General features: G+C 42.2%; 6 protein-coding genes across 7 annotated transcripts; 2 read left to right on the top strand and 4 right to left on the bottom strand.

Annotated features, from left to right (window-relative positions):
- The first annotated feature begins 70 nt into the window (after positions 1 to 70).
- LOC119546854 (PITH domain-containing protein CG6153) lies at positions 71 to 1,335 on the top strand. The gene is made up of 3 exons (XM_037853451.1): positions 71 to 473; positions 847 to 1,037; positions 1,094 to 1,335. Exons 1-3 carry the CDS (start codon positions 154 to 156, stop codon positions 1,216 to 1,218), a joined length of 636 nt encoding a protein of 211 aa, XP_037709379.1. The 5' UTR covers positions 71 to 153; the 3' UTR covers positions 1,219 to 1,335.
- Positions 1,235 to 2,959, bottom strand: LOC119546853 (intraflagellar transport protein 43 homolog). Its single transcript, XM_037853450.1, has 5 exons — positions 2,813 to 2,959; positions 2,513 to 2,754; positions 2,430 to 2,456; positions 1,699 to 1,821; positions 1,235 to 1,640 (listed from the first exon to the last, which is right to left on the bottom strand). The coding sequence occupies exons 1-5, from the start codon at positions 2,900 to 2,902 to the stop codon at positions 1,379 to 1,381; spliced, it is 744 nt and encodes a 247-aa protein (XP_037709378.1). The 5' UTR covers positions 2,903 to 2,959; the 3' UTR covers positions 1,235 to 1,378.
- On the top strand, positions 2,941 to 7,612 carry LOC119546849 (PRKCA-binding protein). Of its 2 annotated transcripts, XM_037853446.1 has the most exons (4): positions 2,941 to 3,096; positions 3,238 to 3,450; positions 4,306 to 4,417; positions 6,031 to 7,612. In XM_037853446.1, the coding sequence occupies exons 1-4, from the start codon at positions 3,050 to 3,052 to the stop codon at positions 7,381 to 7,383; spliced, it is 1,725 nt and encodes a 574-aa protein (XP_037709374.1). In that variant the 5' UTR covers positions 2,941 to 3,049; the 3' UTR covers positions 7,384 to 7,612. The 2 variants fall into 2 exon arrangements, with proteins under 2 accessions (XP_037709374.1, XP_037709375.1); XM_037853447.1 differs by lacking the exon at positions 3,238 to 3,450 and having other exon boundaries at positions 2,945 to 3,096.
- LOC119546852 lies at positions 4,832 to 5,879 on the bottom strand. Its single transcript, XM_037853449.1, has one exon. It carries the CDS (start codon positions 5,793 to 5,795, stop codon positions 5,004 to 5,006), a length of 792 nt encoding a protein of 263 aa, XP_037709377.1. The 5' UTR covers positions 5,796 to 5,879; the 3' UTR covers positions 4,832 to 5,003.
- Positions 7,613 to 7,803: 191 nt separating the features above from the next.
- LOC119546850 (thiamine transporter 1) lies at positions 7,804 to 10,108 on the bottom strand. Its single transcript, XM_037853448.1, has 2 exons — positions 9,245 to 10,108; positions 7,804 to 8,369 (listed from the first exon to the last, which is right to left on the bottom strand). The coding sequence occupies exons 1-2, from the start codon at positions 9,986 to 9,988 to the stop codon at positions 7,812 to 7,814; spliced, it is 1,302 nt and encodes a 433-aa protein (XP_037709376.1). The 5' UTR covers positions 9,989 to 10,108; the 3' UTR covers positions 7,804 to 7,811.
- Positions 10,109 to 10,976: 868 nt separating this feature from the next.
- On the bottom strand, positions 10,977 to 14,268 carry LOC119548090 (ATPase family protein 2 homolog). Its single transcript, XM_037855177.1, has 3 exons — positions 13,817 to 14,268; positions 13,268 to 13,759; positions 10,977 to 13,214 (listed from the first exon to the last, which is right to left on the bottom strand). The coding sequence occupies exons 1-3, from the start codon at positions 14,220 to 14,222 to the stop codon at positions 11,713 to 11,715; spliced, it is 2,400 nt and encodes a 799-aa protein (XP_037711105.1). The 5' UTR covers positions 14,223 to 14,268; the 3' UTR covers positions 10,977 to 11,712.
- Between the last annotated feature and the right edge of the window lie 503 nt (positions 14,269 to 14,771).

Genomic DNA, 14,771 nt, shown 5'->3' with positions numbered 1-14,771 from the left:
ACCGCTGACCTGCGAACACTGTCCAAATCGATAGGTCCCACTGTTATCGAACTAACCGTTCTGGGTGAATGGCATTTTGGGGTTACCGTGTTTTGAGTAGTGACTCGGCTCCTTTATTTACATTTCGATTTTATTAAATTTTAAATTGAAATAATGCCGCACGGACACTCGCACGACCATGGCGGATGCAGTCACGAGGCCACGGATGTGGATCACGCCTTGGAAATGGGCATCGAGTACAGTCTGTATACAAAAATCGACCTGGACAACACGGAGTGCCTGAACGAGGAGACGGATGGCCAGGGAAAAAGTGTCTTTAAGCCCTACGAAAAGCGCCAGGATCTCTCCAAATTCGTGCAGAGCGACGCGGACGAGGAGCTCCTGTTCAATATTCCCTTCACCGGCAACGTCAAGCTCAAGGGAATCATCATAAGCGGCGCCAATGACGATTCCCATCCGAACAGGGTCAAAATGTAAGAAAGCGGTACTATAAAATATTCGTATTAAGTATGTACATTTGTTCAGATTTGATATTCAAATTAGCCCGGAAATACACCTATTCCAATAGATTAAAATGCCTTTGTTATAGCGCTGACCTAAAGTTTGTATATAGACAATAATATACTTAGGGACATCTTTAGGCTAAAGAAGATTGTACAACTAAATTTGAAAGTTAACAGTGTGTTCCCTCTACAGATTAAACAAATTCTGGCGACTTAAGTAAGGTTCCCAATATATATAAATGAAACAAGATGTTTATCTTTTTATATTTGTATAATACCAACTTCCTTTTCTTAAATTTGTGTGGTATAAGGTTAATAATTTGATATGTATATATTATTTCAGCTTTAAGAACCGACCCAGGATGACCTTCGACGATGCCAAAGCTAAGCCCGATCAGGAATTTCACCTAACCCGTGATGCCCGCGGAGAAATCGAGTACTCCCCCAAAGTAGTCACCTTCTCCTCCGTGCACCATCTCTCGTTATACTTCCCCAGCAATTTTGGCGATGACAATACACGCATTTACTACATAGGTAGGTGCCGGCAGAAACCTGGCTAATGTATCACTTAAATCAATCTTTAATTTAAGGTCTTCGGGGGGAGTTCACAGAAGCTCATTATCATGGTGTAACCATCTGCAATTACGAGGCTCGAGCCAATGCCGCAGATCACAAGGATAAGGCTTTCGATGGAGTTGGCAGAGCCATTCAATAAATCAGTAAAAGCTCGATTTTATAATATTTAAAATTCGAATTTTAATTGAGTATCTCTGTGAAGTATATTTTGTGATCATTTAAGGCAAGAAATGTATTTGTATGCCCTTAAGATTTATATTGAGTATTTGTATTGCACTGAAATTGTAAGGTAAAATATCTTAGGAATATTGTGTGGGGGGTACGACATCAGGGCCTATCTTCATGCCAATGTTTGGCGCCTTATCCGAATGGATTTCTGCCGTGACCTCGGTGAAGAGTTTGTCCCACTGCCACAGGTCGTCCTTCTCATTGAGGCTCTCCTGCGGAACCAGGCAATCGGTTAGGATTGAGAGATCGAAGCCATCCACTGCAGAAAAGGCGTACTGAGAAAGCAAATCGGAATTGGCCTCCTTTAAAACAGCAGATCGAGAAATGCCCATACTGAAAGTGGTACGTATTAAGCTACTGTAGTTGAGAAAACTTATAATCTAAGGCTTACGTAGGAGGTTCCACTATCTCATTGAGCATTATTTCATCTTTAACATCATCCATGTCTGGAATGACGGGAATGTCATCAGTAGGTATAGAATTTGTAGCAGACTTGGTTTGCCTAAAACGTTCGCTGAAAAGTACAAGACAAAATTAAAATCTTGTTTTAAAAGTACAAAATTAAGTAACTTTTATATATTTTTAACATATTTTTAAATATTATATATTTTTACAGAACAATTCAAAATTTATTTAACCTCCAGAATACAAAACAATAAGTTTTAAAACCGAAACACTCAACTTTGTTTTGATAGAAACTGAAGTGACCGGTAATGCTTACATATATCAAGAATTTCAAAACTGTAAGGCAACTTTGGACTAATATAATACTTTTTGATACACTAACTCATCAAAAGAGACAAGAGAAAAAACCATCTTTAACTTGATGGAAACTGAAGCGAACGTTAATGTTTATATCAAGAATTTTAAAACTTATCTTACAATTTAAACTTTCAGCCCATTATACATATACGTATATGGCATCTTTGGAGTAATATGGTACTTTTAGATAAACCTACTCAACAAAAGAGACAAAGGAAACAACCATCATTGTTTTGATGGATTTTGTAGCGACCATTAATGCTTATTATCAAGAATTTTAAAACTTATCTTAATATTTTAAATCTCAGCTCATTATATATGGCAACTTTGGAATAATATGGTACTTTAAGATAAACTTACTCATCAAAGGAGTTGTTCTTCTTGGACCTGTAAAGGTACGGAGCAATAAGTAATGAACCTATTGTAAGGCTTTCCATACTCACTTTAACCCCTTTAGACCCGAATCCGCCCATCCTCCCGAGATCCGCCTAATGGGTGGGCGATGCGACTCGAATTCATTGTTGTAGGTGGACGAGGTGGCCGTGTCCGAGGTTGTGGGTGGAGAACCTGCCTGGACATTCAGGGTGATATCGATGGAAATATCCTTGGAGCCTGCAGGCGCCTGCGAGGACTCCTCCTTCAAGACATCGCGACTCTTGGAGCGCCGACCCTTTCTGGCCGTCGTCTGGGGACAAAAATATAGCCAAACTTGAGTACACACCTATTTAAACACTGTTTTTCACCTTTCTTATGGTCATCTTGAGTTCTTCGGCCCAGTCCATCATCTTTTGTTTATGTTTTTCCTCAGCGTTTCCTAGGCAACAAGTGGTCATTTTCTCGCTGAGAATGTTCGGTTTTCACTGGAGTTTGCCATTCACAGTGCGATACGATACTTTTCAAATCAGTCATCAGCACCCGATGACAGTTGGAGGAACTTCAAGTTGCCAAAATAAACAAATATATTTTTTTAACCACGGAAAATGTTGACGGACGCCGAGGATGACTTCTTTTTCGAGGAGGATAAGATGTAAGTATCCGTTGGGACCCAGTAATTAACGAAAACTCTCTGCCCAGCATTATTTGAGCACATCAATCTGTTGCGATGTGCCAAAAAGCATCTGCTAAAAATCAATAATCGTCGCCACTAAAAACATATTGCTGGACTCAGGCCTGAACCGCTGCTCATCCAGTTGGATGGGGCTAATGCACAGGTTGTCCGGCGGCACAAGGATCTTCCCGAGGAGCAGGAGAAACCCTCCGTCGCTCCGCTCGAGGCCACCGTAATGCTCTGCTCCCCGGCGGGCTTTTCCTCCGATTCCGGATCCGGGGACAGGTTCGGCATCGAGTCCGCCAATAGGCAGAAATATGAGTTAGACCGTTTGTAAGTCAACTCCGTTGACCCGGATCGTTCGAATAGTGTTTCACTGTGGTCGCTCGATAGCTAGAAAAAATAACCTTTTATTGAAAAAGTTTTCAAGTATTATTATTATTTATTTTTAATAATAATAATAATTATTATTATTTATATTGTTTACTTTCATAAATATATTTACTTTTATATTATTTGTCTTTTTTTATCTTATTTAAGACTCGGTAATTTTGTAAGCTAATTACTTCTATTTATAACTAATCATTATTTTTGATTGGTTTTTCATAAATCACTACATTTTAATTGTTAGTTTATAATTTGTTACCAATGTTTATTTTTTCAAGCGACCACTGTACCTTATACTTATAGTATTTTGTACAAAAATCCAAACGAACTAGAACTAACGATATTTTCTTTAATATAATTTATTGATTAAATCAAAAAAGGCCAAATATGTTTTTCGTTTGTGTGTAGAGATCTAGATGCTTATACCTAACAATATCGTATCTATAGCTAGGCTAGCTAGTGAATTATACAAACTATACTGACTTCGAGGTGTCCTTTGGCATTCGGATCCCTATCCTTCGCAATCGATAGTATCACGAAGCCTTAGAATAAACTGCCCCGATCAACAGTTTTCCCAAACAGCCGTAGGTAAATTTGATATAGTCCAATGGCCCTGCTAGAACTGGTAACATGGCTAATTAGAAAATTGCACCGATCGATGTGAGTACGTATGGAAAATTGATATGAAATCACCCACACATAATTAAATATTTAAAATCATATAGCACGCGTAGTTCACGCTTAAATCTATCATACAATTTGCAAAACTAATAGTTGGACTTTTTATAAATTTTAAAACAGGGGCATGACCGTCAGCACTAATGCCGTCGTCATTACCAAGGATCAGAGTAACCTTATTGGAATTAGCATTGGAGGTGGAGCACCTATGTGCCCCTGTCTATATATTGTGCAGGTGAGTCTATAGATATTAAAAGTCCTGCAAAATTACATACAACAAACATTTGTATTTTATTCTAAAAAGGAGAGGTGTAATAAATATTATTATTAATAAATATTTCGGAAAACCTCTTGAAAGTTTTTCCAGATTGAACGAGATTTATTGGTTTAAATAAATTTAACTAAAGTTGGTTAGTTTTCATATTGTGCTTCCCTTGTTCTTACGACTGTAAGATCATAAAACACAGAACATAAGGAAAATCGTATTTTTCATTATCAGGATAAAAATTCATGCCGTTCGAGTGACTATATGCTATAGATAGGTCGAAACTGTATGATTTTCAAGATATTTTTTTCCAATATTTCGCTGTTTATCTTTATTATATTTAAATTCCTGTAATTTGCAAGGGAATCATTGATAGAAACAAAATAAAAAAATACTCTTTTATTCCAAGTTTTCGACCAAAACTTTTATAACAACTGCATATCGAGATCTTTTTGAGAGGAAGTACCACTCTTCAAATAAGGCTTTTATGTTTTTTTATTGTTTCTTTTGGTTATCAGCATCACTCTTCCGATTTATTTTTATGAAAATGAAATTCCTACGAGCCATCTGCAGAGCTGACATTATTCCGCTTCCAGGGATTTGGAGTAGCCTTGAAGTTGGTCATTTTGCGGAGCTTGCGGAACTCAGAGCGCTCCCGCTTAAACCAGTCGCTGGCCTGCAGCTCCATCTGCATATCCATCCGCATCCTTTTCCTCTCGTCATACAGCCGCCGGCTCAGTGCCCGCTCAGAAGTATGGAGACGAAAAGGTTTTGGATGGGTGCAGGTGGACTCGACTCGCGGGATGAAGGGCTGCCGGTTCAGGTAGTCCATGGAAGACCCCGGATTGATCCTGGGAACGAAGCCGGACAGCTTACGTTGCTGCCTTTGCTCCTTTTCGCGTTTCTGGAGCGCCTCCATCGAAGTGGCCAGAGTACCGGGACACCGGGGCTTCGTCACCTTCTGCAGAGAGTTCAGGTACAGCTTGCGCCTCTCCAAACGCTTATGCGATCGCTCGAAGTTGGGCACAGGAGTACTCCGGAACTGGAACTCGTTCCTTTGTTTTTTCGCCATACGTTTAAGCTCCTTGCGTTTCTCGGTGTATACTTTCTGAAACTCACATACCCGGGGGGTTTGCTTCATACTCCTCTTCACCTTCTTGGACTTTTTCTGCTTTTGGCCACCACCCGCCTGTTTTCGCTTACGCAAGTTTTTTTGCAAGTCCTCCTCCCGAAGCACTGCCCTTAGCCTGTCGTCTAACCGGTCGAAACCCGGGAGCAGCTTGGGTCTGGTATGGGGCTCACTTCTGAAATCCCCTACAAACCACTTATTCCAGTTGTTGGTGGTCATAATTTGGCTAACCAAATGTGTATCAGAATTATAATTCTGAAATAATTTTGAAGCTTGGAATAAAGACTACTATTATCTTGGTTGCTTAAAAAATGATTGGTACTCAGACAAAATCAAATCTATTGAATAGTTAAAAATCAATCTCGCAGATAAGTTAGGAACGAAGCATATTGTGAGCGTATATAATTTCAAGAAATGCAAGTGATGACAACAATTTGTTTCCCTTGAAATATAGATCTTCGATGGAACGCCCGCCGCAAGGGAGGGATCCCTGCAATCCGGAGATGAACTGTTGGCGGTCAACTCGGTGAGCGTGAAGGGCAAGACGAAGGTAGAGGTAGCCAAGATGATCCAGACGGCCACGGACGAGGTGGTCGTCCACTACAACAAGCTGCACGCTGATCCCGAACAGGGCAAGACACTGGACATCATCCTGAAGAAGCTGAAGCACCGAATTGTAGACAATTTGTCGAGCAACACGGCGGATACACTGGGTCTCTCCCGGGCGATACTTTGCAACGATTCGCTGGTGAAGCGACTGGAGGAGCTCGAGGGCACCGAGTTGATGTACAAGGGTTTGGTGGAGCATGCCCGCCGGATGCTCAAAGCCTACTACGACCTCCTCCAGACATACAAGTCCTTTGGCGACTGCTTTACCCAAATTTCGGTCCACGAACCACAGCAGCGAGCCTCGGAGGCGTTCCGAACCTTCGGGGAGTTCCATCGCACCTTGGAGAAGGATGGCTTGGGCATCATCAAGCAGATAAAGCCAGTGCTTGCTGATCTGGGAACGTATCTGAACAAAGCCATACCGGACACAAAGCTCACGGTACGTCGCTATGCGGATGCCAAGTTCACATATCTCTCGTATTGCCTAAAGGTCAAGGAAATGGATGATGAGGAGCATGGCTTTGCTGCCCTACAGGAGCCACTTTATCGCGTGGAAACTGGCAACTATGAGTACAGATTAATTCTGAGATGTCGCCAGGATGCACGCAGCAAGTTCGCCAAGCTCCGCACGGATGTTCTCGAGAAGATGGAGCTGCTGGAGTGCAAACATGCCATGGATCTGAACAAGCAGCTGAGAAGCCTGCTGGAAAGTTTGGCGGAACTCCACCGGAGTTTGGTGGACCGTCTGGACTCGCTGCCGCCGCTGTTTCCCATCGAAGTGGACTTCAAGGAGACGGACTTCCAGTACAAGTCGAGTACTCTAAAGCCGCAGGAGCTGGACGACGATGAAATCGAGGCCAACAACCATCCCAACTCCGCTCCTTCTCAAGTCGACTGTGGATTTGAGGCTGTAGAGCAGCCAGCGGCCATTATTAACGTGGAGGTCAAGGCATCCGTGGATTCAGCTGCTTCCCAATCCCCCAGTGAGAACGATACGCTGCTCAAGGAACTGGGTCTGTACGATGTGGACCTGCTGTCCAATCCGCAGACCATTAGCAACCAAAAGGACTCCATTGCGGCCCAGAACGATGGATACGACTTCGACCTGTTCTTGAACCAGGCGACTGCAGCCACCACCAGCTTGGAGCGGGATCTCATGTCCTCGAATGCGGAGGAGATGGATCTGCTCTTGCAATAAGCTTTTCTAGTACAAATGTTAACAAATGCATTAGATAAATATTGAATATTCAGTATTGGTAAATATAAAATCAAAATGAGTTTAAAGTCTTTAAATACATTAAAGAAATGGAATGCATTCCCAATAATTTATTTTCTTGAGTAATTGACTATTGTTACAATAATTGAGCTTCTCTTGTATCGGTGGGGCTTTTTTTAAAAATTAATTATATTCGCTGTAACTATGTGTACGCAATCTTTATACTTATTTTCATGGATGGAAAGGTATTTTACATTACGTGGTTCTAGCGGATACTATTTACAAAGCTATAAGTTGTTTTTGTTGTCTTATTCCCAACTATGAATATATATGAATATACAGTACCAGGTATATGGAAATCTTATATTTACAAAATTGCACATAACATATTTTTTTCTCTTATGAAATATTTAAAATCCTGTACTATCCACATTCCCCGCACTTGATGTGTTAGACCTGCAAAACAATTTCGCAATGAGGGACCCAATAATGTATATCCCCCCTAAAACAAGGAAGTAGCTACCGTAGACCACGTACTGATCTCGAGGGTTCAGAGCGAACCCAACTCTTTCCACCACCGATATAGTGAGGATGGTCTGAAGCAGCAAACCCACCAACGTATTGATACCGAAGATCAGTCCAAAGCTGTCCTCCACCAGATTCTCAGCCACCACTGCACCCGCCACGGTGATAATGAAGAAGAAAACGGCACAGAAAAGCACATAGTTCACATAGGCCACCCAGATCTCCTGCGTCTTGGCAGCATAGATTATCAGGGCACCCAGGACAGCGGCACATGTGGATATGCCCAACATGTAGGATCCACGTCGCTTATTGGAGTTAAGCAAGCCCGCCAGAATAGCTCCGATAGCTCCTAGCAGAGTAGCCACTGCCTCCACTCCGCCGTTATACACGCTTAAGTGATCCGGGGCCACTTCTTTCCAAAGGAACTGGATGTACGAAATTACCTGTGGGATAGAAATTAATTATTATATTACTGCGTTACTTGTTCGGAACTATACCTAGACTAAAATAACTTCTATTACTGTTGGTTTATTTCGTCCGGTTTGAAAAACTATTGCAAACAAGTATTGCAATAAAATTGTATTTATAACTAGATTATTATTTTTATAAAATATATTACAAATTAAACAAAAGAAAGTGCTATAGTCGATGGCCTCGACTATTTAATATTCGTAACTCAGTTTAAGAGAGTGCGAGAGGGATGGATTTTTCAATAACACACCTAGCCTATAGCGCCACCTATCTTTTTCATCTATAGCGCCACCTAGCCTATAGCGCCCCATCTCGATTGAATTGTAAAATTTTGATTATTATTTGGTTATAACTTTAAAATGACTGGTCCGATTTGTAATATTTTTGGCATGGGTATTAATAATAAAAACAAATGTCAAGTCCCAAAATTCTAGCTTTTATCGATTCCGAGATCTCAGCGTTCAGACGGACATGGCTAGATCGACTCGGATAGTGATCCTGATGAAAAATATATATACTTTATGTGGTCGGAAACGCTTTCTTCTACCTGTTACATACTTTCCAACGAATCTAGCATACCCTTTTACTCTACGTGTAAGGGGTATCAAAATCGCTAAAACATTTTTTTTTAAATTAATTAAACCGGTTTTTAATGTAACCGGAGTTCTAATGAGCTTGGAAACATTAACTAATTTAAAATTAAACTTTATCAATTTATTTAGAAAATTTAAAAAAGTGAAATCAATTTATAAGTATACCAATGCGTATCGACATTTTGATATGTGTAAGCCTCAGAATTTCTAAGGTATCAATAAGGTAAATCCAAATCTGTTAGAACCAAACTCACTTGAATTTGGCCACACGTGGCCAGTGCCCACCACAGACTCCACTGCAGCACCACTGGGTTGGAGTAGGAGGAGACGAGGTGGTACCACAGCAGACGACAGGCATTGGAAAAGGAGAACCTGGCGGTGGTCACCTCGCCACCGGGAGCGGGACTCCCATCCGAAGCCGTGTAGAAGTAGAGGCTCCGGGGCACACTTGGTAGGAACAGGGACACCGCCAAGGAGATCACCTGCGTGGTCAGCGATATGTAGTGCAGCTGCCGGTAGTCCATGCTCCCGGTGGACACCAAGATCTGGGCAAACAGCCCGCCCAGGAATTTCCCGCTCAGAATGGCAGCCCTCGTGTGACCCGTGACGACCTGGTACTGCTCCTTGCTGACCTTGGCGTACATGTAGGTGTAGTAGGCCACTTCCGCGGCGGTGAATGTGCCGAAAAACAGCTGAGCCACCTGCAACATCCTCAGAGTCTCCGTCCAGATAAGCAGGGAAAAGAGAGTAATCCCCGCCAGCGCCGAAAGCACGATAACCGGTTTGTACCTCACCAGATCCGTGATTAGGAACACAATGACCAGCTGGGCCAGCACCGAGTAGGTTCCGAAGGGGTACACATCCTGGTTGATCTGTTCCGTGGTCAGGTTCCCGTAGTCCGAAGCCAGATACTCCGCGACGTACGGCTCCGATGGTCGAAGCTCCCGGAAAAACCCAAACGTGCACAGCAGCAGCGAGATCTTCAGCCAGTTCTGCATGTCGTAAGTTGCGATACCAGGTGGGCTATCGGAATGGGATCTGCTCCGGCGACAGATGTTGCGCCAATTGAATAGTTTCGTAACCAACGCGACGAACGCCAACCGGCAACTGATCGCGCGAATTAAGAGCGAAGTGTCTCCCGGGCGCTCTCGGAAAGTGACTACAGTCATGGCCAGAAGTACCCATACACAACAACCGGAAAACTTAAAACCCTATTTTGATATTTTAGGAAAATCTAAGTGTTAGAAAAATAAATTCAAACTGATATTAATATTTATATGCTAAAGTTAAATGCTTTGAGCATTTTAAAATATGATTTGCCGGATAAAGTCCATTAATTTAAAGTACATTTCTTGTTATATTTTGGGAAAAGCTACATAAATTTATATTACTTTATTCGGCAAATGTAATTTATGTAGATAAAATAAATATTTTCAAACAAATTCACGTTCTCTAGAATTTTATGGTCACTATTTAAACGCAAATTTAAAATTTTTAAAATTTAATTACCGTTAAAAAAAATATTTTTCCATATATATGTTTTTTTTAAAGTTATTTACATTTCAATCATTTATAATTAGAAATTGGCATTTCTATTTCTTTTATATGTTTTTTATAATTAGAATTTGGCGTTTAGTATCAGTTAGTTCAAAAGTATTTATTTTACCTACTGTGTGATTAAATATCGTGTGCTGCCAAATAATTATATGTGTATTTCCACTTGCTTGAGGTAACCGGCAGTAAATCTATAATACACACGAACTACAATAGACGAATAAAATATAGGTGTTACTTTTAAAACTAAATTACCAATATGCCAGATATTTTTTGCAACACCTGTTTGACCTTAGAAGACCGTGAAATATAAATTCTTGGAACGTTCTAAAATTTAAATGCAATTTATTTGCAGTCAAAACCATATTTTCACCATTAATGATTTTACAAATTCCAAACACAAAGTAACAACGGACTTAAAGTTACAAAATTGTGAATACTGTACTCCACAAAATTCTCTCGTTTTACTTTTTGTCAAGGTAAGCAAAATCAGTTGCTTCACCTACATAAAACATATGTCTTAATTCGAGACACTTCTGGCTTGTTTCGCATCAATTTAGTGTCAATTGAGTGACGCATTAATTGGAAATTCGTTCAATGCTCAACGTTCAAATGGTTAGCTCTCCATATTCATAAACAAGAGAACTCTTCTCTCGAATTCGAAGAGTAAAAGTAGAGCACAAGCTTACTGATAACTCTGCATTTGCCTTCTTATCATTTTAGCCTAATCTATGAACACTAAATTATATTTTCAGTACTGTCTAAACACAATATTAGACAGTATATCTCAAATCGGATTTGTTTCACAATCATGACTTTGATTTTGGGGCTGCTTCAGTAAATAACTTCAGAGGTTATTCGTAGCCAATTCGTTTAATGCAAAATTATGCACAGAATTCATTTCTATAAATTTACCAACTAGATATACTATATGAATCTCCCTAAAAATCCTCTTCTAAGAATGTTAATTTATAGAAGAAGAATATCTTATATTTGCTTGGTGTTAAGCTTAAGCTGTTTCCCATTTCACATACAATCTTCCCGATTCAGTTTAAGATATTATTCATATAAATTTATGTACAATTAAACGATTAGCTTTAATGATAACAGTGGTGTCAAAATATAGAATTTCCCCGAGATATAATCATCAATTTCATTTGATCTTGCCCTACTTCCGTTTAAGGTAATCTTCATAGAGTTTTAGGAGTTCTGGGCTAGTCCGTGGAGGCACTGATTCTAATGCGTGCTCAAAGTCTACCCACTTCACCTGTTTCGCCTCAAAGCTTTGCTCCAGGGCCCGCAGAGCAGCCTCATGGCACACGGCTTGAATTTCTGCTCCAGAATATCCCTCCGTCATCTGCACCAACTTCTCCATGTCCACTTCCTCCGATATCGGCATGGCACGCAGTTTGATCTTTAAAATTTCCCGACGTGCTTCACTCGGTGGCAAGCCCACATAGAGAATTCGATCAATTCTCCCCGGACGGAGTAGCGCCTTATCAATCATATCTGGTCGATTGGTGGCCGCCACAATGGTGACGTTTTGCAGGGCCTCCACGCCATCCAATTCGGTGAGCAGTTGGGTGAGAACGCGCTCCTTTACAGATGAGCCGGAGCCGGAACCATCGCCCTCTGCTCGCTCTCCGCCAATGGCGTCGATTTCGTCAAAGAAAACTATGGCGGGGGCCACCTGGCGAGCCTTTCGGAAGACCTCACGCACCGCTCGCTCCGATTCGCCCACCCACATGGAGAAAAGCTCAGGTCCTTTGATGGACAGGAAGTTCAGCTTGCTTTCCGTGGCCAGGGCCTTGGCAATCATCGTTTTGGAACAGCCTGGCGGTCCAAACATGAGGATTCCCCTGGGGGGTTTAATGCCCAGCCGCTGGAACTTCTCAGCATGAAGCAGCGGCCACTCTATGGCCTGCTGCATTGCCAATCGGAGTTCCGACTGACCGCCAATGTCTGACCACTTAACATTGGGACACTCTATAAGGACTTCACGCATTGCCGACGGTTTGATGCGAGTCAGGGCATTCTGTAAATGAATTAACTTGAGGGGATTCGGCTGCGCTTGCAACATGGCAGCGTAGACAAGATTTGCTAGATCTGCTCCCACGTATCCATGGCTAATAGATGACACATGCTCGACTTCCTCTTCACTCAACTGGTGCTCCAACGATTGTATTAGGCACCTTATAATGTCCCTCCTTGCCTGGGAACTGGGGGCACCTAACTCAATTTCACCGTCCAATCGACCAGCTCTCCGAATGCTTGGATGCAGAGCCTCAATCTGGGAACTGGTGGCTAGCACGAAGGTCTTGCTTCCCTTTAGCTGACTGGACGAGCTCAACTGATCCAACAGGGAAAGAAAAGCCAACGAGACGCGCTTGACTAGGTCGCTGCCGTCCTGCTTGGGACACAAGTTGTGGACATCCTCAATCAGCACCAGAGTTGGGTGCGGGTAATGATTGTAGGCACGCTCGAAAATGGCCGCCAGCTTTTGTTCCGTTTCGCCCAAGAATTTGCTGTAGACTTCGCCACTGTTGATGCGAATCAGTTGGACATGTCCTTGGCTGCGCTCTTCTGCCACTGCAGACATAGCTTCCAAGACCATTGATTTTCCGCAGCCAGTGGCGCCATAAAGAAGCAATCCGCGAGATACCCGGAGGCCTAGAAGATGAAAACATTAAAAAAGATGAAAGTAATTCTTGGGTTAAACTCACCTGCAGGCAATGCCCGGAATCCCAAGGCGTAGTACATGCTCTCCTCGACCAACTGCAATTGCCTATCCAGTCCTCCTATTTGGGACTTGGTTATCCGATGGCTAATCTTTTGCTCCTCCTGCTGCTGGCCTGAATTTTCAGCTATTAACTGGAGTTTTGTGACGTTGGTAACCTGCACAAATTGCAATGGCTTGGAGTCCAAACTGAGACCCGCTAGAGCGTCTTCAACAGTGCCCTGCCACCGCTCCAGGCGAAATGTCAGCGTTTTGTTGAAAAAGTTCATGTGGATTTGACTGTCCTTGCAATATACCCTATTGACCATGTCTCTTTTAAGTAAGGCTATCGCATCCTGGAGCTGCCCGGATTTTAGAGGGCTATCTGTGGAGCTCAGATGCTTTAGGGAAATGCTGGCAGCCGCTGTGAGGCGACAGGGGTCCAAAGCAGAGATCTTCAGGAACTTTCCCCGCAGCTGCGTGCAATGGAGTTTGAAGTCTGGGGAAGATCATACTGATTAATGCTGAGAATCTCATAACACTTGGTGTAAATTACCCCCTTCGCTCACAAATACTGTGGTCAGGAATTGCTCTGATATGGGCCATACAATCCTCACCAGCGGATGCTCCGCAGTGAAAGGAGCTTCCACCACCACATGTTGGCCAATGTGGAGCTGGGCTAATTGCATTGCACCCTCGGAGACGAAGATCAGCATGTTGGCATACTTGGCAGCTAAATCCTTCAGTGACTCCACCTCGAAGTTCCGCTGCTGGAGGCTTCTCGTATAGATTGCCCCACTGCGCACGTATTCCGCCTGGGAATCAGCAGCCACCTCATCCTGGCTGATGGCGGAGCATGAACCTTCATGGCTATCCCTCGCCTTGGAGGGAATGTGGACGCCGCAGGACTCGCAGTGGTACCAACTGGCCTGGTTTTTCTTGCTACTCGACTTTGGCGGCATTGCTTCGCCCGGCTGCACGTTTTGTTTTCATTCTTGGTGGGGGCGTCCATTGTGAATGGCAAGTGGTGGTCGGCTCTGCTACGCCCTATGCAAAAATAGCTAGGTCAAATTATAGCTAGACAATGATACTAGCTTCCTACAAAAATTGTCCGAAAATATCAATATTCATTTTTTAAAAATTCAACATAATATTAAAGTTACCAAAAAAAGTTGAAAAGTATTCAATAGTGTAACTTTGATCTTTTTCAATAATTATATTATGAATATAGTAGAATGATTAACCTCTCTCGTTTATGGATCCAAAAGTTTTAAGACCATGCGTTGACATATGCTAGAGTGTTATCTATTTCAAAAAATTCTGTTGGAGTTTTTAGGTACATCAATACAAATTCCTACTTTCTTTGGTTGGAAGAGATTCTTGTTCATTCCCGATAGAAAGAGAAAAGGACACTACATATTTTGTGGCACATGGCATCACGGAAAATGAAACGAAGCTGCGATGATCGCTGTAATATCCCACCTCGAGATAAGCTAAAGGGACCTAAAATT

Source organism: Drosophila subpulchrella, chromosome 2L (assembly GCF_014743375.2).
Source record: "Drosophila subpulchrella strain 33 F10 #4 breed RU33 chromosome 2L, RU_Dsub_v1.1 Primary Assembly, whole genome shotgun sequence".
NCBI classification, from domain to species: Eukaryota; Metazoa; Arthropoda; class Insecta; order Diptera; family Drosophilidae; genus Drosophila; species Drosophila subpulchrella.
The sequence above is the reverse complement of the archived record's forward strand: the minus strand, read 5'-3'. Positions and strand labels throughout refer to the sequence as shown.

Bases quoted from the DNA above. Each gene is read 5' to 3' on its own strand.
- LOC119546853 (XM_037853450.1), bottom strand. From the start codon at position 2,902: ATGACCACTTGTTGCCTAGGAAACGCTGAGGAAAAACATAAACAAAAG. The intron at 2,457-2,512 runs GTGAGTATGGAA...GTACCTTTACAG, and splicing joins TCGGGTCTAAAGGGGTTAAA to GTCCAAGAAGAACAACTCCT. The intron at 1,822-2,429 runs GTAAGTTTATCT...TGTACTTTTCAG, and splicing joins AAGAACAACTCCTTTGATGA to CGAACGTTTTAGGCAAACCA.
- LOC119546849 (XM_037853446.1), top strand. From the start codon at position 3,050: ATGTTGACGGACGCCGAGGATGACTTCTTTTTCGAGGAGGATAAGAT. The intron at 3,097-3,237 runs GTAAGTATCCGT...TGCTGGACTCAG, and splicing joins TTTTTCGAGGAGGATAAGAT to GCCTGAACCGCTGCTCATCC. The intron at 4,418-6,030 runs GTGAGTCTATAG...CTTGAAATATAG, and splicing joins CCTGTCTATATATTGTGCAG to ATCTTCGATGGAACGCCCGC.
- LOC119546850 (XM_037853448.1), bottom strand. From the start codon at position 9,988: ATGCAGAACTGGCTGAAGATCTCGCTGCTGCTGTGCACGTTTGGGTTT. The intron at 8,370-9,244 runs GTGAGTTTGGTT...TCTATCCCACAG, and splicing joins CCACGTGTGGCCAAATTCAA to GTAATTTCGTACATCCAGTT.
- LOC119546852 (XM_037853449.1), bottom strand. From the start codon at position 5,795: ATGACCACCAACAACTGGAATAAGTGGTTTGTAGGGGATTTCAGAAGT.
- LOC119548090 (XM_037855177.1), bottom strand. From the start codon at position 14,222: ATGCCGCCAAAGTCGAGTAGCAAGAAAAACCAGGCCAGTTGGTACCAC. The intron at 13,760-13,816 runs GTAATTTACACC...GATCTTCCCCAG, and splicing joins AGTATTTGTGAGCGAAGGGG to ACTTCAAACTCCATTGCACG. The intron at 13,215-13,267 runs GTGAGTTTAACC...TTCATCTTCTAG, and splicing joins ATTCCGGGCATTGCCTGCAG to GCCTCCGGGTATCTCGCGGA.
- LOC119546854 (XM_037853451.1), top strand. From the start codon at position 154: ATGCCGCACGGACACTCGCACGACCATGGCGGATGCAGTCACGAGGCC. The intron at 474-846 runs GTAAGAAAGCGG...ATATTATTTCAG, and splicing joins CATCCGAACAGGGTCAAAAT to CTTTAAGAACCGACCCAGGA. The intron at 1,038-1,093 runs GTAGGTGCCGGC...CTTTAATTTAAG, and splicing joins TACACGCATTTACTACATAG to GTCTTCGGGGGGAGTTCACA.